General features: G+C 43.8%; 1 protein-coding gene across 1 annotated transcript in view; it reads right to left on the bottom strand.

The window, feature by feature from the left end:
* LOC144762615 (chitin synthase chs-2-like) overlaps positions 1-27,560 on the bottom strand; it is a 693,194-nt gene that overhangs the window by 249,451 nt on the left and 416,183 nt on the right. Inside the window, exon 11 of the mRNA XM_078647842.1 lies at positions 19,856-20,140. Within this exon, the coding sequence (XP_078503968.1) occupies positions 19,856-20,140 (285 nt within the window). The remainder of the gene's footprint in view (positions 1-19,855; positions 20,141-27,560) is intronic.

Below are 27,560 nucleotides of genomic sequence, written 5' to 3'. Positions count from 1 at the left end.
CTCCAGAGTACTAAGTTTAAATCGCTCCAAAACGCACTCTGAAGCTAGGCTCAAACCCCCCTTTTCCACCATGGAATTTCTGCAAACCACTTGTAATCAAAATTAGACCTTCCCAGCAGTGCTCCCAGACCCCTTAACACACCCCCAAACATCTAGATGCAGACTTCTTCAAACCAGTTAGGCTCATTGATGTACTTTTTCGCATTGGTGTCTCTCCCAGACTCTTAGTGTGCCTCATACATGTTGCAGGGGTAGAGGGTGTGGGCGCTACCACTGCAGTGCTGCTGCCAGGGGTACTGGGTGTACCAGAAAAAATGTCGGTCGGTTCTTGACTTCCCCCCTGCACAATCAGCCCCTCGTCAGCATCAGATGCAATGTGAATGGATACATTTGGATCAGTTCTATTTTTGGCTTCCCAGATGTTCCTTAGGTGCGCCTCCCACTGGAAAGTGTGGTGTTTTTGGAGATGACCTCTCTGGCCTCCGGTACCATAGTTGGTACCAAGCTTACCCCGACTAACTAATATTTTACAAATCAAACAAACAACCATGTTTTCTGCCTTTTGGCTAACAGTAAAGAAGTCCCGAACTAGGGACTGGAGATGTCTGCTGATGGTGGAGGTGCTACTTTGAGTTTTAATGGCAGATGAAGTGGAGGATGGGCGTGGCTGAATTTGTTTCTGTTGTTCACTTACAGCACCACTACTTGAGGTAATGGAGGTCGAGCTGCATGGAGGTCCCTGCCGGCCCTTCTGACTAAAAAATATGGAAGCTGTAGGTCGTGTTGGTGTTGTAGTTAACTGCGTTGGTGGTGGACCAGTGCCACGCCGCCCTCATCCCGCTCAGCAGCCATTCGGGATAGGGTTAAAATGTCTGTCTGCTGCATGCCCGCTGGGGCTGGAGTGACGACTGTGATGACTGGGTCGTTGTCAGACTGTTCATCAGCAGCAGAAGACACCACTTCTTGTTCGTCGTCATCACCCATAAGTGGAAGCCTTGCGGGAACCTTCCTTTTAGGCTTAGCTACCTTTGTCGGCTCATGGCGTGCCTCCCCCTCAGACTGCATTTGTGGGTTCCAATCAAGATTAAGATCATCAGAAGGAAGGGTGCTTGAAGAAGAACTTGTGGTAGCCCTCCTTGACCTTTTTCTTGCTGGGGATCTGGAAGACAATGGATCATCCTCAGGAGGAGTGACTTCCTCAGATGATACCTCCACTTGAATCTCGATTTCCTGATGTGCCCATACTTCTGGAGGAACTAGCATTGTGGGCAGTTGTGCCGCTCCATGTGCCTCTAGTTGCGCTTCTCCTTGCGCCTCTCCTTGCGCATGTACTTGCGCCTCTCCTTGCACATGTACTTGCGCCTCTCCTTGCCCATGTACTTGCGCTTGTACTAGTTGCACCTGTGGTTGTTGTTGCGGCTGTGGTTGTTGAACACTCATCAGCTGAGTTACACCCTGCGTTGATTGTATGCTACTTTCTTGCGATGAGCCAACATCACTGGTCGATGGTGATTGAACAACCAAAGTGGCTGCCTCTGCAGCACTCATGGACATGGAACTAACTTGGTGTGGTGGCACTGAGCCCAATGAAGCGGAGGTGCTGCTCCCAGCTTGGTCCCCGGCTGCAGGCGTTGTTTTTTTTTCCCCGAATAAAGTGTCTGTGGGCACATTAGTCTCCTTGGTAAGTGGCACCACTTGCTTCTTCTACTCCTTCTTCCTGGCAGTGGCAACTTTCTTTGTAGATGAGCTACAGCCACCTTTCTTTGGGCCCATCTTCTTCAGATGTTAGAACAGCAAGCCGCAGTTGCACGAGTTGCAGAGTTGTCTGTGGCCACACGTGACGTCACGTGACGTTGTGCTGCACACACCGCTGCAGGACTTCTTCCTGGCACTGTTGGTTCTCTTGTGCACCTAAAAGCAAAGGAAGCCAGAGGAACATCAGTTAAACACCCCAAGAAGTTGAAAAACACACAAAAATCAACACAATCCAATGCCATCCATGCCCTCAATGATGTTTAAATTCAAGAGGCCCCACACAAAGCCTTGGTAAATGCACCACTCACTACCCCTGGGCTTAATGGGTGAAAGCAGGGCAGGCTGGGTGCAGGCCTATGGCTCAAAGCACACTGCCTGGCTTCAAAATGGCCCCTAGTCCCCCAGCCACATGGCCAGGCCCTGCCTGGACCAGGCCTCAAAATGGCCCCCACCCACATGGCCAGGCCCCAACAACACCCCAAAAAGTCGAAAAACACACAAAAATCAACACAATCCAATGCCATCCATGCCCTCAATGATGTTTAAATTCAAGAGGCCCCACACAAAGCATTGGTCCATGCACCTTTCACTGCCCCTGGGCATAATGGGTGAAAGCAGGGCAGGCTGGGTGCAGGCCTATGGCTCAAAGCACACTGCCTGGCTTCAAAATGGCCCCTTGTCCCCCAGCCACATGTCCAGGCCCTGCCTGGACCAGGCCTCAAAATAGCCCCCACCCACATGGCCAGGCCCCAACAACACCCCAAAAAGTCAAACAACACACAAAAATCAACACAATCCAATGCAATCCATGCCCTCAATGATGTTTAAAGTCAAGACACCACACAGAAAGACTTGGTCCATGCACCACTCACTACCCCTGGGCATACTGGCTTGTGAGGCTTTACATGCACCCCAAAATTTAAAACAAAATCCACATATAACAGTGAGCTAAACTTCCATGACATAAATGAGATTTAAGTTAAAAAAAACTCACAGAAACAGTTGCATCATGCACCCATGACTAACCCTGGGCCTACTGGATACTGTGGCTACCCACAATATATATTTTTTAAAGTTGTGAAAAAGTTTTAAAATTGTAGTTGCAGCAACTGCAATGCCCCAAACTAACAACACCAACTTACTTGTAAAATCTCAAATCCAAAAGTGATCCAAACTCCAAAGTCCAAAAAGCCCTCAAATACAAATATCCAGCAGCAGCCACAAAAAGTAATCCTTCCAGCTCCAAATCCAAATCAAAAGTGACCAGGACATGGACAAAGCACTGGGAGAAGCCTGCTGGACAGGAACAGGAAGTTGGAGACTCTGGGGCACTTCCTTCCTCCCACCCCTCCAAAAATGGACTCCTTGCACAAAAAAGTGCAGCCAAATGTCAATCTGAGGAGTTATTCTGATCAAAATCATGATTTTCAGAAGGTTTATGCTGCCTGCGGTGGATTTCTTGTGCAGAATTGCAATTATTGCAAGTTCGGGAAAGCGAGCTGTTCAAATCTCTCCGCCAGAAGTCAGCTGCGCGCCGCATCTACGTTTTCGGCAGTGTTTACTCCCGCGATGCGTGATCGCGGGCCCTTATGACGTACTCGCGTTGTCAAACTCTCGCTGTGCAAGATGGCGGGTCGCAATCACGCAGCAAGATCCAAAATGGCGCAGCACACGGAAAACGAGAGAAAAACAACTCGGCGAAAACAGAATCATGGTAAGTCAACATTCGCGCGCGATATTGTATTTTCAAGCGCGACCAAGCAAAAAAATCCGCCAGCTTGCAAATTTACGGATTTTTGGGCAAATTCGCGGGATTCGCGGATCGCAAAATTGACAAAAATCTGCATATTCCGCGAACGGAACGGATGTTACCGCCAAACTTATTGCTGTCGTCCTTGTTACATAATCCATCGTGAAGCTCTACATCTCAAAGATATTAAAAGAAAGATGTTATGATTGGTAATTGTTACCATATTAATTTGGAGTTAGATAACATTGCACTTTTATACACGTTCCTTTTCACATTTCTACGAACTGTTTGCATTGGTAATATTCCAGACATTTCACCGATTATAAAAACGTTCCTGCTATTGGGAAAAAAATTTATACTTATAAATTAATATACTATATAGGAGTGCGTTCGTCTAAAATACTAACTCGCGTTTTTGTATCTAGTCTGCTACAACCCTGACTCCCTCCGATGCACACTCAAGCCTCACTGCTCACCTTTTCGTGGATAAGACACCTTCTGCATGATGTAGTCCCAATGTACAACAAAGAAGTCTCATACGTGGTGCTGAGTCTTGATATCTGTATGGCTAACGACATACTTTTGCTCCCATCATCATCATCGCAGGTTCTTTATCCGCTCAGTACTTCGGGCACCACTAACTCAGTGACCAAGGAGGCCACGCATGTAGTAGTGGGCCCCCTTGTTCGGTACTTTGGGAACAACTCTAAAATGGCGTACAACACATGCGCTCCGTCGTTTTTATACATAGGGTCACGTGTGTAGTGATGGATGCGCTGAATGGGTGTGCTGTGGGTGCTGTGGGTGTATACCAGCCGTGAGGGAGGGTGTGTGTCGATCTGTCAACTAGACCTGCAACTAAGAAATCACTACAATGAAAATCTGGGCCTTATACTGTTGTTGTGTTTTCCTGGTGGCGTAAGAGTGGCGTGTACTAACGTATTCAGTTTTAATTTACCATCTCCCCAAGGGGCTTTCAAATGTTGGGAGAGGGGCCGTGGGGCTCCGGGGCATTGCAGGAGCTGGCTGTGGGGAGTGGCAGTCTCTAGAACCTTCGAGGGCTCTGGGCATAGGGTCATGCACTCTACTTCATACAATACACTAAAACAGAAGACAAAGTGATGAGAGATGATTTGTGACGTGTTTAAGTTGAGAGCCTGGCTAATCATTAAATGGGGTCTGGCAGTGAAGTGAGTACTTTTTTTGGAACAAGCCTTTTGGGGTCTTGCGAAAGCAAGTCATCTTTAATAATTCCCTCTCGGTTCGTGTACATGCCAAAATATCTGATTAACTCGTATGTTAAAAACAAAAACTTTTTAAACCTGTTTTTGATTGGTTGTGAAGGATTATAAGAAAACGTATTAGCAACCAATCACTTTCCTTCCGCAGATTTTGAAAAAAATTTGATTGGCTGTTGTCTACTTACGTCTATGTTCTTCATGCTAATTTTTATTGGCTTTCTTTTTTTTCTATGTGACGTTACGATACAGTCACCATGTATGTAGCCTATTTTGTGACGCATTTGCCTACCACATGCCGCCCTAGTCATTGGCGGTAACCGGCTCCTCCCACGGTCCCCAACGTTATATTTAATCTCTGCACATGACCGTGGTCCTCCAACAGTACAAAGTCCAGATTTACATTGTAGTGGTTTCTTAGTTCCAGGTTTAGTTGTCAGATCGGCACACACACTCCCTCCTGGCTGGTATACACCCACACCACAGCCATCCAGTACATACGTCACTACACACGTGACTCTATCTACAAAAAAGACGGAGCGTACAATCCCCTCACGGTCCCGCCGACTACTCGTGACCGTTATGTTCCAATAAAGCATGCGCAAATGAAATGAAAAACATATGGGGTACACGGACTGATGGTGGGCGTGGTGAGGCGTATTGTGCGCATGTGCACCTTTAATACACATGCGCTGAGTGAAAACGGTACACAGGTCAATGGGGTACACTCCTCTATAGAACACCGGCATTGCTTCTATAGAACACCGATTCAAAAAGGGGGGTGGTGATGGACAGAGTATCTGAATTAAGCAGAACACTCCTACCCAGTCAAAAGATCAGGGCTTGATCCATCACCGTTTTTTAGCTCACTGCACCATCCCAGTTCAGAACCTGGCTACATGCAAATTAGTCTGACCCTGGCCCAGTGCATCATGGGAACAGGGCAGACCAAACTACCAAGCCAATTCTTTACTGGAAAGGAAACAAGCTTCCGGGGACCGGTTTCTGGCATTACAGCCGTCTTCGGCCCGGCTTGCTTGAATCCTGATGGTGCAGTGAGCAAGGGACTCACATCTGAGCATACCCTTCCACACTTGTGGTGGCCAAAACGATTCAAAAAGGGGGGTCCCAGGTTCTGAACTGGGATGGTGCAGTGAGCTAAAAAACGGTGATGGATCAAGCCTTGATCTTTTGACTGGGTATGAGTGTTCTGTTTAATTCAGATGCTCTGTCCATCACCACCCCCTTTTCTGAATCGTTTTGGCCACTATAGGAGTGGCAGGGTATGCTCAGACATGAGTCCCTTGCTCACTGCACCATCAGGATTCAAGCAAGCCGGGCCGAAGACGGCTGCAATGCCAGAAACCGGTCCCCGGAAGCTTGTTTCCTTTCCAGTGAAGAATTGGCTTGGTAGTTTGGTCTGCCCTGTTCCCATGATGCACTGGGCCAGGGACAGACTAATTTGCATGTAGCCAGGTTCTGAACTGGGATGGTGCAGTGAGCTAAAAATCGGCGATGGATCAAGCCCTGATCTTTTGACTGGGTATGAGTGTTCTGTTTAATTCAGATGCTCTGTCCATCACCACCCCCTTTTCTGAATCGTTTTGGCCACTGTAGGAGTGGCAGGGTATGCTCAGACATGAGTCCCTTGCTCACTGCACCATCAGGATTCAAGCAAGCCGGGCCGAAGACGGCTGCAATGCCAGAAACCGGTCCCCGGAAGCTTGTTTCCTTTCCAGTAAAGAATTGGCTTGGTAGTTTGGTCTGACCTGTTCCCATGATGCACTGGGCCAGGGACAGACTAATTTCCATGTAGCCAGGTTCTGAACTGGGATGATGCAGTGAGCTAAAAAACGGTGATGGATCAAGCCCTGATCTTTTGACTGGGTATGAGTGTTCTGTTTAATTCAGATGCTCTGTCCATCACCACCCCCTTTTCTGAATCTATAGAACACCGGCATTGCTTTTACACATGGGGAGATGCTAAGTTGCATGTTTGGATTTTGAAAATGAGAACAGATTTCACTATTGTGTCTTTCAAAGTTCTAACTAAGTTTGCTATAGGAGGGCGGGAGCCGCACGACTTTTCATAGCAAACAGGAGTATCCCGGGGGTAGGCACCCCGGGACACTGCTGGAACCGGCTCTGGGCATGGAGGTCTCCAGAGCTCTCGAGGGCACCAGGCGAAGGGCCACCGAGCCCGTGTCACAGAATACAGAAATCTCCGGGGGGTGGTTGTTTGAGGTGCACACATTTTAAATTTTTTAGGGGGGGTGTGGACGCGCAAGTGGCGCAAGAGGGTTGTAAATGTGTTTTCTTTTACTTTGCTTTCTTGATCCAGGGTAAATAGAAAGTGTTTTGTACAGCCAGTACCTTTCTGCCTGTTACCATAGTAACAGTTCATGGAACACTTGCGTGAGCACAGAGGTCAGAAGTTCACCACAATATGTTGCTAATTGAAATAGTTACTGTGCTGGAGATTTATATTTTTTTCATAGGAAACGTTAGTCGTACAAGAAGTCAGTGGAAAAGTTTTGTTAGGGATTCCTTCTTGTTCGGGGAGTATTAGGGTAACGTGCTCCAAGCGGGACTTTAAGAAGCTTAATGTTCATTGGCTGTGAAGTATTAAAAGTAGAAGGTTTGGCAGTCATTCCTTGCTCGTCTGTGGAACAACATGGGTATTTTATTGGCTAAAGTGTTCCGAGCACAAGTTTGCTCCTTATTGGGTGGGAACGGTACACTGTTGTCAGTGATATTGTGATACATTTTCCAAAGGAGTATGGGGAAAGAAAGTAGTAGAGGGCAGGTTAGGAACACTATTAACTCTGTACAGTGCCCATAAGGTGGTGGAGAGGGATTATGAGGAAAACTATTTTTTTTATATGTTTCAAGGGCCATTTATATAATTGTCGTGTGGTGTATAAATTACGGCGCAAAAATGACAGTGTCTTGCTCTGTTTCTTTTTAATCAAGTTTGTAGGTGACATACTTCTTAGGAGTGCTATTTACTTATAATGTGGTGTTTACTTTCCTGATGAGGAGGTGTGGTTGCGCAGCAAAAAAAACAGTCTAGGTTTGAAACAGTTTTTATTAAGCAAATACAAATAAACTTTCTTCAGAAACTGTTGAAGTATATATGAAAGTGGTGACAATTAAAAATGGAATTTCATAAAATATCAGTTAAGCGTGGCTATATACATCTTTTTTGTGCTATAGTTTGTAAAACTGGATCTCTTTATAACACTTAATTGTCAATTAAGTGTTATAAAGAGATCCAGTAACACGATCTCCAGTTATACCCACCCATTTTTTAACCACAAAACCTCACCTTTTACATTAAAGCTTACTCATGGTGGAGTTTTGCTTTTTAAACATCACTCTCTAATCTACCTTGGGGGTGCCTCCCTATCTCTGGACACTACTACCAACTCCAGAGGTTGCCTCAGGATGAGGCTGGCATACAGCACAAATTTGGACACCCAATGATAATGCCATAACGCGTATGTGGGGCGGATAAACGATATATACCGCACTATTTACATAGCGTTTATGAGGGTGATTCAAGACTACCTATTGTTGAGTAGTTACAAGTGTCCATTCTCTCTTTTGATTACAAGGTATATAGGATGGTACTCTTATAATATAAAGTACAGGTCCTATATATTCTTTAGGGAGAAGGTGAATAGGAACCGCAAATAAGAATAGAAATTAGAAAATAACATTCAGAAATGTAGGGTTTATTAAATATTTAAAGTAACAAAGTATGTATGATAGCTATATTTGTGTGTTCTACTGTATCATAAAATATGTGATCAAGTACTTTTTAATATTAGAAAGATATATTATAGATGGCACTGAAAAATCTTCCATTCCTCTTCTGTAGCAATTGGACAATCTATTATAATATTACGATTGATACCATTGTTACAGTAAAAAGAAAAGTAAAATAAAGTTATGTATTTACCAGAACATCCACGATGAAATACTTTTGAGCGGTAATTATTTACTGAACTTCTTTTCTGCGGGAGGTGAAAAAGTTTGATTTTCGTGGTGACGGGTTATAAACTCCTCTGAGATCATGACAGTGAGAATAATAATATGTATATATTCTCACTGCACATGATCACAAGGAGAAAATAGATTTAAAACCGAAGTACAGTGTCAATATTATAATATAAAAAGTCACTATATATAAGGTGAAAGGAGCCAAAAAAGGAGCAATGTTTGTTATAATCTATCTGTTTCTAAAAACAAGCTGGTGACGTTACAGAGAAAAAGCGAAAAACATGCAATAACATTTGTTTCTAGATATAAATGTTTAAATATTGACAAATAGCCGTAAATTATAACTAAGTACTATGACTATGCCATATTGAAACAACTTACATCTCCGGAAAATGTTTGTTGACGCAAAAAGAGAATCCGATGCTAGAAAAGGGAACCTGCAACTAATTGCACAGTAGGTGTGGTTTATATAGTTTTTGGTTGTTTAGTAGTCTACGTAAGGAAGATGTGGGTCCGCCTATTTAGATGTCACGTTTTGCAGTTTATACGTGCTCACGTTTTAACTGTTTTTCTTCTGCACGTGTTCGGAAAAGTTACAAACTGTGAAGCTGTAAAGGTTTCGATTTCGATCGTAACACGTATAAGGTAATATTATCTACATACGTTGGAGAGTTTAAAAAGTGTTACTCTGTAAACTATGTTCTTTGCCTTTTCATGATTAAAAACATCTAAATAGAAGACATAAAAAATATCATTATCATTAGAAAAAAAAAAGTATTAATATTTGTTATTATTATGCTTCTTAATTTAAAAAATACTAGCATTTGTAAATCGTAAACCTATCCCCTGAAAGGTGCGCTGGTGCTTGGTGCGTTGGGAAGATTAATAAATAATAAATGCGCTTTTCTATGCACCTGTAAACTTGGCTTTTAAACTTTCAATTGCCCAGTCTGTATCTTTACAATTCCACCAAACACTCTGTCACTGCTGTTTTAGTTTTGTAGTGACTCATTCCTCCGTATGTAGTAATTTAATTTACTACATTAAAACACTGATTAGCACGTATACAATAACTGGCATATCCCCAGGAATATGCCAGTTATTGTGCACCGTGACACCACCACCATGGATGCGCCATATTTACAATGCAGTGCACCATGGGACAAAAACGGCACATGGCTTTGCGTACGCTTACGGTGTGCCTACTGTACTCTTACGATGCGAGTACGATTTGCATAATTGTTTTTAAAAGTAATATACGCTTATTAAAAGTTAAAAAAACTATTTTCATAATTATCTAGATAATGTCTTCTCTTAGTATGTACATTAAATACTTTAACAATTAAAAACGTTCGTGCCTTTCACGTACGGGACGCCGTACATGATGTCACACAGAAGCATTGATGCGACGTAATGCACGTACATATTCGTAATGTATGCGCGGGTACACACAGAGTACGATTTGCTGTACAAAGTATGGTGCGATCACCATACTCGTATGGTACGATTATCCCCCAAAAAAACTATGAAAAAGGAATTAAATAGAATTTAATTTTAATATATTGAAGAAAAAAATTAGTTAATAAAAAAAATATTTTTCAATTTACTTTTGTTATTATTTTACATTAAGAATGTATACCTTGGACGTGGAAAAGGCCTTTGACAAAGTCTCGTGGTCCTTCCTCCGGCAATGCATGCACACCTTCAACCTTGGAGACTCCTTTGCCAAGATGGTGATGGCCCCATACTCTGCCCCATCTGCCAGGATAGCTATTAACGGTACCCTATCCTACCCGTTCCGACTTCACCAGGGAACCAGACAAGGCTTCCCTCTTTCCCCAGCTCTTTTCCTCCTAGCCCTTGAACCCCTCCTTACAGACATCAAAAATAATAAAGACATAGCGGGTGTTTCCTTCAGGGACACACGAGTTAAGTTAGCTGCGTATGCAGATGACATTCTAATTACAACGGAAGACCCTACTAACTCCATCGCTGGGCTTATGTCCTCAATTGACAAATACTCCTCCCTATCAGGCTACAAAATGAATAGAGATACATTCGAGGTAAAACCTCTAAATGTCCACACCTCTAGAGAAGTGTTAGGCGGCTCTGGCCTAACTTGGCAAACTAACATGATTAAATACTTGGGGATAGAATTTACTGATGACCTTCTAAGTACCCTTAAACATAATGAGACCACAACCCTGGCCAAAATCAAACGACTACTTGACGGTTGGTCCCCCTGGTTCATCACTTGGTGGGGAGGTATAGAAACCATAAAAATTATGATATCCCCCTTAGTCAACTACCTCATCGCAATGCTTCCACTTATACTTTCCAAAGAGTTCCATAGTAAATTAGACAAACTGATCTCTTCCTTTCTATGGCAGGGCAAGAAAGCCAGAATTACGTTTGGATAAAAACTTAGGGGGAGTCAACTTGGCGGACTTCAAGCTATAAATTGCCTTTTTGGCAAAACAAGGAGCATACTGGCTGACCTCACAGACGGAGTATACCCCGGTGTGGCTTTCTGTAGAAAGGTCCATACTACAAGGTCTTAACCCCTGCGCCCTGCTCACCATTAAACTCCGTCCCAATTTAGGCTCGGGCCCTATTTTCAAAAACACCAAAATGGCTCTTCTCTAAGTTAGCAAACACTTACCACATCAATTCCGGCACTCAAATTGGGAGTCGCTCTGGCACAATACCGCCTTAACATACAAAGGGAAACCTCTAAACTACTCTTCTTGGATAGAAAGAGGTATACTCTTCCCCCACCAACTCGGCGAAAACTCACTACCACTCACCTTTAGCGAACTGCAGAACAGATTCCTCCTACACCACATAGAATTCTATAACTTTTTACATATTAAAGTAGCGCTAGCGATAGCGGACCTGAAGGACGTCACCCCCTCCCTTCCTGGATTCCTCACGTCACTTAACAAACTTGGCCACCAAGTCTCTAGAATATATAAACTTATTCGCCCACAATCGTCCTCCCTAACCAAACCACTCCAGCTCTATTGGGACTCGTTCTCAACCACACCTACCTCAGAGGTAGAATGGGCCAGAACCTGGGAGTCCACCACTCGCCACAAAATAAGCCCTACACTCTCACAAACCAAGTTCTTGCTATTTCACAAGGCCTTCTGGACACCTAGGAGGCTCTTTCTGCACAAAATCAGGGACGATGACACATGCTGCAACTGCAATGGTGAGGGAGGGGACCTTGAACACTTAATTTTCAGGTGCCCATGCGTCACCTCCTATTGGGACAGAATCTTTGATCTCATTTCCAAAGCCCTACATATCACCCTCCCAAGGGAATTCTCAATGCTTGTCTTCGGATTCGCCAAAGTCGCCACACTCAATGATAATGACAAAGCCCTTCTCGACCTATTGCTGACGGCTGCGGTTAAAATCATACTCAATAATTGGAAAAGCACAAACAAAGCTTCTTTCCCCCATTGGCTTAACTGGGTCACCAACTTAAGAGGAGCCGACAACATAGCCCTCGCCTCAACCCCGTGGCGTCCGCCACTCAGAAAACTCTGGTCCTCGCTAGATGAATACTTTGATCTTCACAAGCCTCCTTGATACATGTTGGCCTCGCGACCATCCTGTACTTCCGCCTTCCTAATTAGCATGCTGTAGTGGTGATGCTATCACTCTATGACTCTGTATGCCTACCGTCATGTAACAATAGATGCAACTCTCCTATGTATAATTATATGTTTCATTTAATGTATAACTTATGATTTACTTAACTTACTGAACAAAATGCTGACACGACCCATGTGTATTTTCCGTATGCCAACTTTTATTATTGTTTTGTTTACCTTATATGTATGTACTTTTTATTCTGTTCATAACTTTTGTTATGAACAGAATAAAAAGTATATCTCTTAAGCTCCTAATAAAAACTTTTGAACACAAAAAAGAATATGAAATATAACTTAAAAAATAAAATGAACATAAATATTTATAAGAAAAATGTAGGAAATTAGTATAAAAAGAAAGAAATACAAAAATTAATCCATTTAAAAATTATCATTTACAAAACCTTTGAAATTCACTGAAAAAACCATAGGTTTTACACACGTTATAGTTAGGAATTAATATTTAAAAAACCTTGCACATTCACTGAAAAAACCATAGGTTTCACACATGTTATAGTTAGCTGGACATTTCACTCATACAAAACCATTGAAATTCCCTAGTTATAGTTAGTTTAGCTAACTATAACTCGCGCGCCTGCAATGCACTGCTGATGACGTCACATATTACATCACTCATGACATGGCCAGTGACATCACTCATGACATCACTGCTTACATGTCAAATGACATCACTGATGACATCATCCTTGTGAAAGAGTTGCAGACCTCCTCTCACCCTAATATTACCTTTGATACACACATTCAAAAATAGAAACTAACATTTTCAAAAGATATGGAGATACCAATACCAGTTACAACAACCTATTCAGTAATTCCAACATCTACATACACATCCACTCATTCACCAATAGTTCTATATAGTCACTCATACATGTACTCACTCATCATATGTACTCATACACCTATACATCCTGTTACACACCGATACTCATCCATAGAGTTAGTCACACACATACTCACAGATGCAAATAAACATCCATTTACTTGCATATACAGCTATACACATACACCACTACACTAACTTCTACAGAAATGTACACATACTTACTCTCTTAAACAATCACTTATAGAAACACATACTTATTTATACAGGAACTCTTTTAAACTCTCATTCTCACATATACTCACCTATATACATCAATACTCACATATACTAGTTTAAAACATATGTAGTTACTCATAAAGATACTATTGAGACAGTCATTTACTCACTAACACACCCATACACACACTCATCCACCCATGCAGCTCTGCAAATATGCTGCCTTCAAAACACATACAAACAGTGAGTCACTCATTCATGCATCTATGCGCTAAGTAATATCCTCACCGAACCATACAGACACTCATACTGATACTCAAAAAGCAAACTAATAACCTATAAACACACTTATGTAGCTACTCACCAACCCTTGCAGCCACTTATACACAAAAGTGAGACACTGATACAGATATTTAAATATTTAAACATTACTCGTTAATACATGTATTCACTAAGATACACTTAATAAGTCAGTTATACTAGCAATTTTAGAAAAACACATCAATTTAGACACTTATTTACCTATTTATTCTTCCATCGACCTTTAGATATACGTATAAAAAAATATTTATTTTTCAGAAAGACACACATTCACTGTATGATGTCATCAGTGACGTCATGAGTGATGTCTCTGGCCATGTCATGAGTGATGTAATATGTGACGTCATCAGCAGTGCATTACGGGCGCGCGAGTTATAGTTAGCTAAACTAACTATAACGGGGGAATTTCAATGGTTTTGTATGAGTGAAATGTCCAGCTAACTATAACATGTGTGAAACCTATGGTTTTTTTCAGTGAATATATATATATATATCACAACGAGGGAAATCTGCTGGAACAGAAACCAGGCAAGCCCACAGACTGATGAAGCAGGTAAGGTTCTTTATTTCGGCAGTGAAGGACGACACGTTTCGACTACAGCCGTAGTCTTGGCCACTCATGACATATATATAAATATTGAAAATTGGGGCTGGAACGTTGGGGACTTAAGGAAAACGCTAAGACTTTCACACACGGGGGCTCTCCCCATTTACAAAACTTGCACTTCTTGCTAGGATTTACAGCCAGATTATAGATGGAACTTGGGCTCCACACACGGTACTTACCAGTTGCTGCATGATGGGAACTGCAGTCCAACAACTTTGGACTACAGCTGAAACTCTTCAGCGCGTCGAGTCAGCTGACCTCCGCTAATTAGGAGGACCTGCGCATATCAAGACTGCAAGGAGGAGTGCCCCCGGACTAAGCTTACGGCATCCGAAGAAGGCAACACGCCGAAATGCATCATGCCACTCTCAAGCTGTCATAAAGTGTTCCCGCAAGTTCCCCTTGTGTCCTCTGGCTTTCTTCACTGAGGGGCCCGTTGTTTCATATATATATATAATTATATATATATATATATATATATATATATATATATATATATATATATATATATTAGAGAGGTTGAACTCCTTTAATGTTTGCAGGCTGCAGCAATAAACAGCTTCACATCTTCAGTCCAATTCAAAAGCCATACGCGTTTCAGACGATCTCGGCGTCCTTGGTCACTGGCAACAATCAAACACAGCTGCCACCGGGGAACTGCTATATATACACACAGAGTCCCGCCCAGTGGGCTTACCTGCGTGTTGGAATATATACATATATATATATATCAGAAGAAGGGTAGCCGAGCCCGGTTCCAAAGCATAACACGTCCTTTATTTTCATTCAGCCACTCGAGTCCTAATGCATTTCAGCTTAATAAAGCCTTGATCACAGGTAGGAATCATTGCAATTAATTACGCAAGTGCTCAATTTAAAATGTCATGTGACCTTCATGCTGGCACTCCAATTTCCAAGATGCACCGGTATTCATAGTGTAAACATGGGCAATTTGGTATTAATGCTGCATAGCGTTCATAAGCCTACATTTGACACTCTTTACAAATTGCATCCAGGAATAAAGTGTTGAATGCACAAATGCAATTTAATGAATTCCAACGTGGCAAAAATAGCTTTGCAAGGGGGAGTTTTTTCAGAACTGTCCAAATGAGGTGTACCCTCACTTTTCTCCCTTTCTCACCTCTGCTGCCAGAAATACCACGGCAGTCCAACTGGTCTGGCGCAGGGCGAGCAGGTCATTCCCCCAAAGGTGTGAGCACCACCAAACAAACAGACTCCATGCTGGGGGCCCCCGACACTGCAGGGCGGCTCCGGCGGCAACAGGAATGGAGAGTCCTGTCATTTAACATCAGAAGAAGGGTAGCCGAGCCCAGTTCCAAAGCATAACACGTCCTTTATTTTCATTCAGCCACTCGAGTCCTAATGCATTTCAGCTTAATAAAGCCTAGATTACAGGTAGGAATCATTGCAATTAATTACGCAAGTGCTCAATTTAAAATGTCATGTGACCTTCATGCTGGCACTCCAAGTTCCAAGATGCACCGGTATTCATAGTGTAAACGTGGGCAATTTGGTATTAATTAACCCTGGGCGTAGTGGGCGAAGTGGGGCTCCGCGGAGCTATGCGGAATGGGCGAGAAGCTACGCCCACTCCCGCACTCCGCGTAGCCCCACTACGCACCTCCCTCCCGCTCTCCCCTACATACATAATTTAAGCAACTACCCTGAATAAAACAATTTTAAAGCACTTACCTTGTCCGGGGCTCGTCCGGGGCTCCCTCTTTGAATAGCGTCCTTTCCTGGATACCAATGCGCATGCGCGGGCAGCCGCGCATGCGCATTTCTCCCGAGAAATGGGCATGCGCGGGCGACCGCGCATGCGCATTTGTTTCCAGGAAAGGACGCTATTCAAAGAGGGAGCCCCGGACGAGCCCCGGACAAGGTAAGTGCTTTAAAATTGTTTTATTCAGGGTAGTAGCTTAAATAATGTATCTAGGGGAGGGCGGGAGGGCGGGAGGGAGGCGGGTGGCGGCCGACTCGGCTACGCACACGGAGTGGGCGTAGTGTTGCCGGCTACGCTGTCTACGCAAAATGCGTAGAAGGCAACACTACGCCTACTCCGTGGGCGTAGCCGAATCGGACGCCCAGGGTTAGTATTAATGCTGCATAGCATTCATAAGCCTACTGTGAGGAAGGTGCCTTGTGGAGAGAAATCCTTACCGAATCGGCAGCACCACAACACCCAGACGCCTGTGCTCTATTTCCACAGGGACGCGGTCAGAGACATGCCCCGGAAGTACCACCCTCACCAACCGGAAGACGAAGCCCGAGACCAATCACAAGGGAGCAGAATCAGCCAGGAGACAGAGAGAAAGGACGTTGGAGAACGACCGTCGAGGGAGAAGACGCGGGACCCGACCTACAGGGAGAAGACGCGGGACCCGACCTACAGGGAGAAGACGCGGGACCCGACCCACAGAGCGAAGACGCGGGACCCGACCCACAGAGCGAAGACGCGGGACACGACCCACAGAGCGAAGACGCGGGACCCAACCCACAGAGCGAAGATGCGGGACCCGACACGCTGAACACCTGGACGCCTGGGAATCCTGAGGACGGTGAAGAACGCTGGTGCGAGGACTGGTGGTTTTCGGAGGCGGCTGGGGAGCGGCCGTGACTCAGGAGAGTTACGGCGGAGCCTGGTGAGTGTTGGGGTTCAGGGTCAACAGGGAGAGGGGAGGAAGAAGAAGTGGGTGGGAATAACGGGAAGGAGCGTAAACAGGAGGGTAGTTGCGGACAAAGTGCATCCTGACAGTATAAATCCCTTTTTGTAATGTATACGCTGAAATAGCCCGAGTATTTGTTAAAAGTCGCATGAATTGTGCACTCTTCCTCTTTCCACATCCTAGGCATCTAATTAAACTCCTGATAAGGAGTTCTACCGTTTTCTTTAATTCCCTTATCTTATACTATTTTTCCTTGGCTTCTGGTACTACAAGACGTTAGAATCAGCACCTTAAATACCATAGAGCACCAAGGTGTGGTGATGGGATTATACCCCACATCCGAATTAGTACAACATTCTGACGGCTCCTTTTCTTTTCTTTATCCTCCTATGAGCCTCCGGGGTGACCACCACGGTCAAGGGGAACCAGGAAGCGGAGCAACACCTTTGTCCTCCTCAAACCCTTCTAGCTCACGGGAATCCTCGGAAGAAGAAGAAGAAGACCGTCTTAGGACATCATTTCAACAATCTACAGTCCCCTCTTTTGTTAATAAACCATCTTTCAAACCTATACTTAAGCCTCCACGCCTGTTTATCGAGCCCACCCTCCCACACCTACATTTGACACTCTTTACAAATTGCATCCAGGAATAAAGTGTCGAGTGCATAAATGCAATTTAATGAATTCCAACGTGGCAAAAATAGCTTTGCAAGGGTGAGTTTTTTCAGAACTGTCCAAATGAGGTGTACCCTCACGTTTCTCCCTTTCTCACCTCTGCTGCCAGAAATACCACAGCAGTCCAACTGGTCTGACGCAGGGCAAGCGGGTCATGCCCCCAAAGGTGTGAGCACCACTAAACAAACAGACTCCATGCTGGGGCCCCCGACCCTGCAGGGCGGCTCCGGCGGCAACAGGAATGGAGAGTCCTGTCATTTAACATCAGAAGAATGGTAGCCGAGCCCGGTTCCAAAGCATAACACGTCTTTTATTTTCATTCAGCCACTCGAGTCCTAATGCATTTCAGCTTAATAAAGCCTTGATCACATGTAGGAATCATTGCAATTAATTACGCAAGTGCTCAATTTAAAATGTCATGTGACCTTCATGCTGCCACTCCAAGTTCCAAGATGCACCGGTATTCATAGTGTAAACGTGGGCAATTTGGTATTAATGCTGCATAGCGTTCATAAGCCTACATTTGACACTCTTTACAAACTGCGTTCAGGAATAAAGTGTCGAGTGCACAAATGCAATTTAATGAATTCCAGCGAGGCAAAAATAGCTTTGCAAGGGCGAGTTTTTTCAGAACTGTCCAAATTGGGTGTACCCTCATTTTTCTCCCTTTCTCACCTCTGCTGCCAGAAATACCACATACAGGGGCCTATTAGGATGGCAGACGGACCTGCGTCCGTCCACCACCCCGAGGTGGAGGGAACGTCCGCAGGGGCTGCGGTGTTCTCTCCATGCAGATTAGTATGTGACCGCCACCCTGGAGGTCACATACCCTATGTTTAACATTGTGGCGGGTGCTGCTTGAAGCAGCACCCTCCGCAAGGTTAAAAGTGCATGCTTTGTGCATGCATATGCAGGGCGTACCATAGGTACCCCCCATGTGCACCCCCCACCCTCCAACACCATTGGGGCTCGCAACGAGCCCCCAAAAACGAAAGACCACATGCTTTTCCACGGCTAAAAAGCCGCCGCGGAAAAGCATGTCTTCTGCCCCATCCTAATATGGCTGGCGGTGTCTGATAGACACCGCCACCATATCAGAGCTTTTCCACCGCGGTCGGAATGCGACCGCGGCGGAAAAGCAGCGGACGGTCTTCCTGACCCACCAGCCATCCTAATCTGGCGGTGGGTCTTTGGAACCTCCGCAGCGGTGAATCCGCATCCTCTGGGCCGGCGGTGGATACCGCCGGCCCGGAGGATGCGGGTTCACCGCGATCCTAATCGGCCCCATAGCTACTCAGAAAATGTTTTGCATTATTTGGTTTGAATCCTTTCAGCTGTTTCATAGAAACCTGCATTTAAAGAGGTGCTCTGGGTGGTCATGAAAGGGTTTTAAACATAGGTATATCAGGATAGTTGATCCTGCAGGTATCCAGCTGAAGTCCTGAAGTACCGTAACTTTAAAAGGTAAGGGTTTCTGATTAGCCAGGAGAGCTTTTTCTCCTGATGGCCCTTTCAGTCCCAATATGATTGGCTGATTGCAACTTGAAGAAAAATGTTGCAGCCGCCATAGCAGGGCAAGGATCCTGACAAATAAAAATAATATATTAAGGGCCAGTCGATTTTGCCTAAATGCAGTATCTGAAGAGAACTCCTTTTTCACTCAGTTCTGCCCTTTTGGTTGTGGACCTGGTTGTACTAAAGGCTTAAAGCTATCATTCAAGATGACAAAATGCTTATTCAGTATTCTGATCCATTGTCAATGATACTCCAACAAAGCAATGGCCAAAGAGGGTTTACCAAATGTCCTACTTTATATATGCTTCCTATGGCTTGATAAAAAAGGTTAAATGAACTCCAACAAAGCACTGACTGAAGTGGCTTGGCCCAAACCCTCTCTCTTTGTAGTATTTATGAGTTATGATGTTTTTATTTCAAATACGTTGACAGACATTTGAGGATATCATGCCAGGTCTAAAAAGAACATTTGACCTATTGAATCACATATTAAGGACAAGGTACAGTTAGACTCAATACCCTCCTGGAGAGATCATTTTGTATGAAGAACAAAATAGAGATGGTTTTCAGCTGCACTTACCTGCAATCATCAAACAAACTGTGGCAGGGCTTAAGATGGAAGAAGCCATTGTCACTATCTGATATAATAGGAAAGGAGAAGAAATGGAAGGGTTTTTCCTTGCTGTTTCCTTTCCATTGTGTAGCAGGTCCCATGTGTTTGCCAAGGTGGAAGGCCCCCATCGTCGCCGTTGGTTGTAAAACTCTTTGAACTCCTGTGGTGCGCTGGTGAAGGCATCAGAGGCTGCATTGTATTCCACCCTCCAGCCTTGCTGCAACAGCAAAGTACAGAGCCAACGATCCTCACCTGAGAACATAGTTGAATGCATTCAATTAGTGTTTCTCTACTGGTGTACACAAGCAACATGTACATCAGATGCAATGCCTCAAATAAACTTGGTCACTTCAAATTAATATCAAATTGTTATTCAGAAACAAGGTGACAAGATATCAAAATAACTAATACAAACTAAGAATGTACATTGTCCTTATGTTATAGGTACCACTTTCACACATTTAAAATTGTGTTTTTAACTTGTGGTCAGTGAACCCCCGGGGGGTACTGAAAGCCTATTTAAGTGGTCTGTGACTGTTTATAAAATTAAATATGAATATCTACACATTAAACGTATATGTAAGTAAAAAACACAATTGACAATTCGAGGTTTTAAAACTGTGAATGTGAAGAAATATTTAATTGGAAAGTTATTATTGTTATCTTAATTTGTGGGTGCAGTGCAAGTACCACAAACAAAATCCTCAGAACAGAAACAGAAGGCCTCTATTGAGGTAACACTGGTATGCTCCCACAGAAAGAGAACATGCATTAGGAGCAAAAAAAGGATTATTCTAGAGTCTAGTACATTGCATTGTCTTTTAGAAATAAAACTACATTTTGAAATGCTCTAAGTTTCCCATTAAAATGTCGATGATCACGTATTTTTAGATTGTGAATTAAATATAATATTCCCTGGTTTTGTAGGTGTTTGATCCGTACTTGTTTCTATAGTTTTGTGTGTTGTTTGGGGGATGAAATCATAGATTTTATTTAAGCGCTGTCCTATTACATCAGAATTTGACTATTCCACTAATGATTCCCTGGTGGTTTATGGAAGTTAAAACTGAAAGCTTAAATCATGATGGTTGAGGTGAGAGAGGTGCTCGTATTCAGGGAATTCCTTTTCTAAACTCCTCATGCTGAAATTGAATGTTCATAGTCTGAGAGTCTTCTCTTCTGTTGTCACTTTGCACTGTATCCTTGTTGGAGAAAGGAATGAGTTAAATAACTAGGGGCCATAAGTCTCATGCAGTTTACCGGTTGCAAATGGCCCGATTTGCAGAATTGGGCCATTTGCGACTGCTAAAATGCATTTTGGCATGTGTGAATTCCAATTTGCAATTTGTAATATGTTACCGAATCGCAATTTGGAACTGTGAATACATACTGATTCGGTATTAGGAAGGGGCATGTTTAGAGCGTCCTTTTCTAATATCGAATCGTAGTGGTATGTAAGAATGTTTTGCAACTGAAATGCGGTCGCACACATTTTTTCAGAGCAAGCAGTGGTCCCATGGAACACTGCCTGCTCTTAAAAAAAGGCAAAGTAAACTTTTAATTTTTCTTTATTAAACACAGCCAGTTTTCCTTTAAGGAAAACAGGCTGCATTTTTTTAAAAAATGATTGCTTTATTTAAAACCAATCACAGACATGGTGGTCTGCTTACCTAATTGCTATTGGCAGAGAATCGCAATTAGGTTATCGCTATTTCCAAACTATGATACAATTGGCCCTAGGGCCCATATTTTTATGAGGTTTGGAAATATGTGATTTATCTGCTGCTGGAAAGTCCCTGCATTTATCCTAGAATTACAAATCCTAATTCCAAATCATTTCCTTTTGCTACAAGAGAAAAAAAAGGATGAAAGTCAGAGTACGTATATAGCGTCATTCACCAAATCGATGGTCACTTAAGATGCCCTGTATGTGGAATGGTGCAAGCCTACTTAAATTTGTCAGACAAAACCAGTTGAATACTTCTACGGAAATTAACGGTGAAGAGGACAGCTTGTTATTACATACGTATGCTAAAGGAACCTCCAAATATCAATATTAAAAGAAAACATTACCTGGAAAGGAGAATGCAATGATGGTGAGTGTGGAGGTAAAATATTGTGGTTCACTATGTGGCTTGACGCCAGTAGTGCTAGCCACAGAGGAATGTACACCAGAGACTTCCAGTGATATTTACAGTAAACCAAGCAGGTATGCAGGGGGGGAAATGCACTGAGTACCTATCCGCCAAACTCTTTTAGCATGGTAGTGGGTACTGTTGTTACTCTGCACATCTGCTATTTTCTTGAGCTCTACAAATGGTGTGTCAGGACATTCCAGTTTTCTGTTTCTACAATGCTTACCCAACTATCACAATGCGACCCAATTAACTAAGTCGTCCTAACATACTGAGCACGTTCCAAATGTGAGAACCACTTTTAATACACTTCCCAGGTACAAATATAAGAATGGAATACAATCATCTGCCCTAAATACCTGGCTCAAGTTCTTCCATTGCAGTGCAAAATTTAAATACTGGGACGAAGTCAACTTCACCTTTTGAAGGTAACAATGAAACAAATGTATTGAAATAAATGCCAGTTTCAAAAGTGCCAATATATAAAGATGTCAACAATTTGCTAATGCACTTTCGTCTAATGGTGGTCAATTAGTTACTAAGAAATATTGTTTTGCTCAAGGCAACATGCATTCTAACAAAGGTTAGCCCACAGAGACCTTGGGGCATATTACCAAGCAATAGCGATAATTATCGCTATTGCTTGGTTAGAGACAAAAATTTACCGCTGAGCTGCGGCAATTTTTATCGCAGATAAACCTTGGTATTACCAAGGTTTATCGCAAATGCGATAAAAAACGGCCGCAATGCATGAATATCGCTGAAAAGTCAGCGATATTCATGCATTATCGAGCTAATGCTCTTAGCCATGTTATCCACCTCCCATTGGATAACATGGCTAAGAACTGCTCAGGGCAGGTGTTAGCTTTTGGAGATATTCGCGCTTAGCGCGAATATCTCCAAAAGTTGGTAATAGGAGATAGCGATGTTAGCGACTGTTTCCAGTCGCTAACATCTTGGCACGCCCACTTTGCATGTCATTAGTGATAAATATCACTGACATGCAAAGTGGGGCCCAAGATGGTCGCTATCTCCTACTAGCTGTCGCTAACTGGTGTTAGCGACAGCTAGGTGATAGGGAGATAATTCTATCTCCGCTTTCTTGGCTTTTAAAGCCAAAAAAGCAGAGATAAACCCCCTTGATAATATGCCCCCTTGTTCTCATTCATAGATTATGTTTAAAGACCCATAGCTAGATACTAGTAAGGCCTAAAATAAGGGCAACCCGCAATCTGCTTCAAACAAGGGAGAACATGTATCTCAACCCCAGTGAATGGTCTTATTTGGGATCACTGCATACAATAATAGCTTGAAATAATATCTTGGACCAATTTAAAGTTTGGCAATTAATTTTACTCTGTTTCATCATTGTAGGAAATGTTTGACAAATGGTACCATCAGCCATGATTGTTCACAGGCAAACTCCTGAAGATATTTCCCAATGTGTGGGGATTTGGGGGTTTTCCTCTCAATCACCTGCCATGATGGAAAAAGAAAAGAATGACACTGTCCACCTTAAATAAAGTGGATGGTAAAATTCCCTTTCTCTGATGTTCCCTACAATGTTAGGCCACTAGATGAGGTATACCTTCGATGGAGCCACCAGAGTTCCATTGACACAATACATGGGGTTCGCCCAGTTCTTAATGAGGTAAGCTGATCAGACCCAAGGTTTGGCGTAAAGAGTACGCCATTGTATTAGAGATATGGATACATATTTGTAGTTTTCTTATGCAAAATGTGAATGTCTTTTAAATTTGTAGTGAATACATGAGTGTTTCACACAAGGCTGGTAGACAGATGCATTGTTATGCGAACAAACCCTTTTTAGTTGACAAACTAGCATTTGAGAATAAACATTTATTATACACTGCCTGGATTACAGATCAGAACCATTTAGGTGTCATTTGTCATTCAATCTAAAATATGTCATTGTGAAGAAGTGCTACAAAAGGGGGTGGTGATGGACGGAGCACAGGACCAATCAAACACTCACACCCAGTCAAAAGATCTGGGTTTGATCCATCTCCGTTCTTTAGCTCACTCTGCCACCCCAGTTCAGACATGGCTATATGCAAAGCAGTCTGACCCTGTGCCTCATGGGAACAGTCCAGCCCGAACTGCCAAGCCATGCCTTCCCTGGACCGGAAACAAGCTTCCGAGGACCGGTTTCTGGCATTCCAGCCGTCTTCAGCCCGGCTTGCTTGAATCCAGTGGCAAAGTGAGCAACGGACTCACGTCTGAGTATACCCGGCCACACTTATGGCGGCCAAAAGCGGTACAAAAGGGGGTGGTGATGGACGGAGCATCAGAACCAATCAAACACTCACACCCAGTCAAAAGATCTGGGTTTGATCCATCACCGTTCTTTAGCCCACACTGCCACCCCAGTTCAGACATGGCTATATGCAAATCAGTCTGACCCTGTGCCTCATGGGAACAGTCCAGCCCAAACTGCCAAGCCATGCCTTCCCTGGACCGGAAACAAGCTTCCGAGGACCGGTTTCTGGCATTCCAGCTGTCTTCAGCACGGCTTGCTTGAATCCAGTGGCAAAGTGAGCAAGGGGCTCACGTCTGAGCATACCCTGCCACTCTTATGGCGGCCAAAAGCGGTACAAAAGGGGGTGGTGATGGCCGGAGCATCAGAACCAATCAAACACTCACACCCAGTCAAAAGATCTGGGTTTGATCCATCACCGTTCTTTAGCCCACTCTGCCACCCCAGTTCACACATGGCTATATGCAAACCAGTCTGACCCTGTGCCTCATGGGAACAGTCCAGCCCGAACTGCCAAGCCATGCCTTCCCTGGACCGGAAACAAGCTTCCGAGGACCTGTTTCTGGCATTCCAGCCGTCTTCAGCCCGGCTTGCTTGAATCCAGTGGCAAAGTGAGAAAGGGACTCACGTCTGAGCATACCCTGCCACACTTATGGCGGCCAAAAGCGGTACAAAAGGGGGTGGTGATGGACGGAGAATCAGAACCAATCAAACACTCACACCCAGTCAAAAGATCTGGGTTTGATCCATCACCGTTCTTTAGCCCACTCTGCCACCCCACTTTGGCCTGGCAGTTCGGGCTGGACTGTTCCCAGGAGGCACAGGGTCAGACTGATTTGCATATAGCCATGTCTGAACTGGGGTGGCAGAGTGGGCTAAAGAACGGTGATGGATCAAACCCAGATCTTTTGACTGGGTGTGAGTGTTTGATTGGTTCAGATGCTCCGTCCATCACCACCCCCTTTTGTACCATTGTGAAGAAGTAACATTATTGCTTTGTAGGGAAGTGCCAGGGGAATGTTGTGGAGTGCTCCCTTCTCTAGCCATGGAGTCAATCGTGAGTCAGTCGTGAGAATTCTATAAGGGTTATGAGGATTTAGTAGTGAAAGAAATTGAAAGAATCAGCAGTGAATGTGCATGGACAGGGTAGAGGTAATGCATAAATGAAATAGTGAGCAAAGAATTGATGCTGGGGACCACAGTGCACTGGGGGCAGTGCTCAGTTAAGAGATAAGTGATATCTGTGATAAGTGGCATTGTCACAGGGAGTGAGTGCCTAAACATCAAGTAAGGTTCATAGGCAGCACTAAACAGAGTGTTATTGCCAAGGAGTTGTGAGTTGGGAGTTTGTAGATAGTGAAGAGCAGATGCCAATGCTGGGCAAGCAGAAAGCGTGATTTTGTTACATGACTAGAAGGTCAGGTATAACTGGCATTTCTTTACTGAAATCTCTAGCAGCAAATAAAAACCATTCAATTCAAACAGAAAAAAATCTCCAAGATGAAGGCTTCACAAGCTTAGAAGAACAACAATGTTAACATCAAAAGCAACCAGGCTGCATGATACAACAGTGAGTCCCCTAGGACATCAGTTGCTTATTATCTATAGTCCTGGTAATGAATATTCTTCCTCTTTTTAGTTGCTCCAGCAGAAGACAAGAGTTTCCATTTTCCCTAGCTTTATTTTATGCCTGCATCCCTTAAACTCTTCATTTCACATTGGGTGTGGGGAATAGAAACTGCCTGGAGACCACACCCAGGAGCTCAGTCCCCCTCTGAGTTTTGTTTCCTCTGTCCTTGTGAGATGCCAAAGACTATAGAGGGCTCATCTTTGCCTCAGGTGGTGATACTTTGGTCAGCATGAAGAAGGATTGTTTGTGCTTCAGTCTGCCAAGGGAAGTTTCTATCCTGGCTTGTTATTCTGAGTTTGTGATTAGATTTAGAGTTAGCAACTCTTTTTTCCTGTTTTATAGTGTGAAAAAAAAACTGAAGAAGGAATGTGTTACAGTTTGTTAAGAAAAGAGTTTAGGCGTATGATTTGTTAGTTAGAACTTATATTTTGTAGAATATTAAGAACCTTAGTTCAATATTTCTCTAATTTTGCTTAACAATCTCTTAATTCAAGGCAGCTTCTCTTTTACATTGTTTTTTTAAAACTCTTTTTCATTGAAAAAATTTGGCATATTAGATATCAAAGACATTGCAATTCAGATGCAGACAGTAGCACCCCTTGCTATAGCATATCAATGACCGTTTTCCCCCTCCGCAGCATAGCTAGTATCATGAATAACACGTTAATAAACATTAATAGCCTCTTCCCCTCGACCCTCTGGTGGTTCACATCTCTCTCCTCGGAAGATGTTCCGAGGCCGCAATGTTCGGCAAAGTGGGTGCCCTCCACAATCGGGCAACATTCTGCTTTGCTACCATGAAGCCCAATGTGACCCATGTCCTCTCTCTGGTTGTAAGATCGTTGGGGTCCCATATGTTCAACAAAATTAGTTTTATATTGCATTGTATCTGCCGCCCCATCACTTCCTTCATCACTGATACCACCCCCTCCCAGAATTTCTTAATTGTTTTGCATTCCCAAAGCATATGAATGAAGGTGCCCTCTTGGCCACATTGCCGCGTACACCTGTCTGGGGAATATCCCATATGAACCAATGAGGGTCCAGGCAGATACGTCCTATGAAGGATTTTTAGCTGAATCAGTCGGAGTCTGGAGGAAATGGCCACCTCATGGGGAGAGGCCACCGCAGCTCAACATTTCTCATCCTCCAAGCCGGCAACATCGTGGTCCCATTTAACTCTGAGCCTTGTTAAGGGGCCAATAATGTTGTGAACAAGCTTCTTGTAGATGAGGGAAATGGTCTTTTCCAGCAGATCCCCGTCCAAAATCCTGTCTTCCAGGGGGAAGGAATCAGGGAGGGCCGTACCCTTGGGGAGAGCCGATAGTAGAGTGTGCGGAATTTGAAAATACCTAAACTGCTCGGAGTCGGCCATTTCATACTCTTGACATAATTGAGAAAACGGCATGACATTCCCCGGTCTCCAGAGGTCTCTAATTCTGGAGATGCCAATGGTATCCCATTTGTCGAACCCCAAGTAGCGCGACAGCCGACCCAGCTCGAAATAGTGCCAGAGTGGATTGGCTTGTGTAAGCTTACCCTCCCAACTTTTAGTGGCTTCTTTCCATATGTGTACAGTGTGTTTTGTTGTGCCAGTCAAGATGCGTTCTCGAGATTTCGTATAGAGGG

Source organism: Lissotriton helveticus, chromosome 6, assembly GCF_964261635.1.
Source record: "Lissotriton helveticus chromosome 6, aLisHel1.1, whole genome shotgun sequence".
Lineage (NCBI taxonomy): Eukaryota > Metazoa > Chordata > Amphibia > Caudata > Salamandridae > Lissotriton > Lissotriton helveticus.
This window is presented reverse-complemented; position numbering and strand designations above follow the sequence as displayed.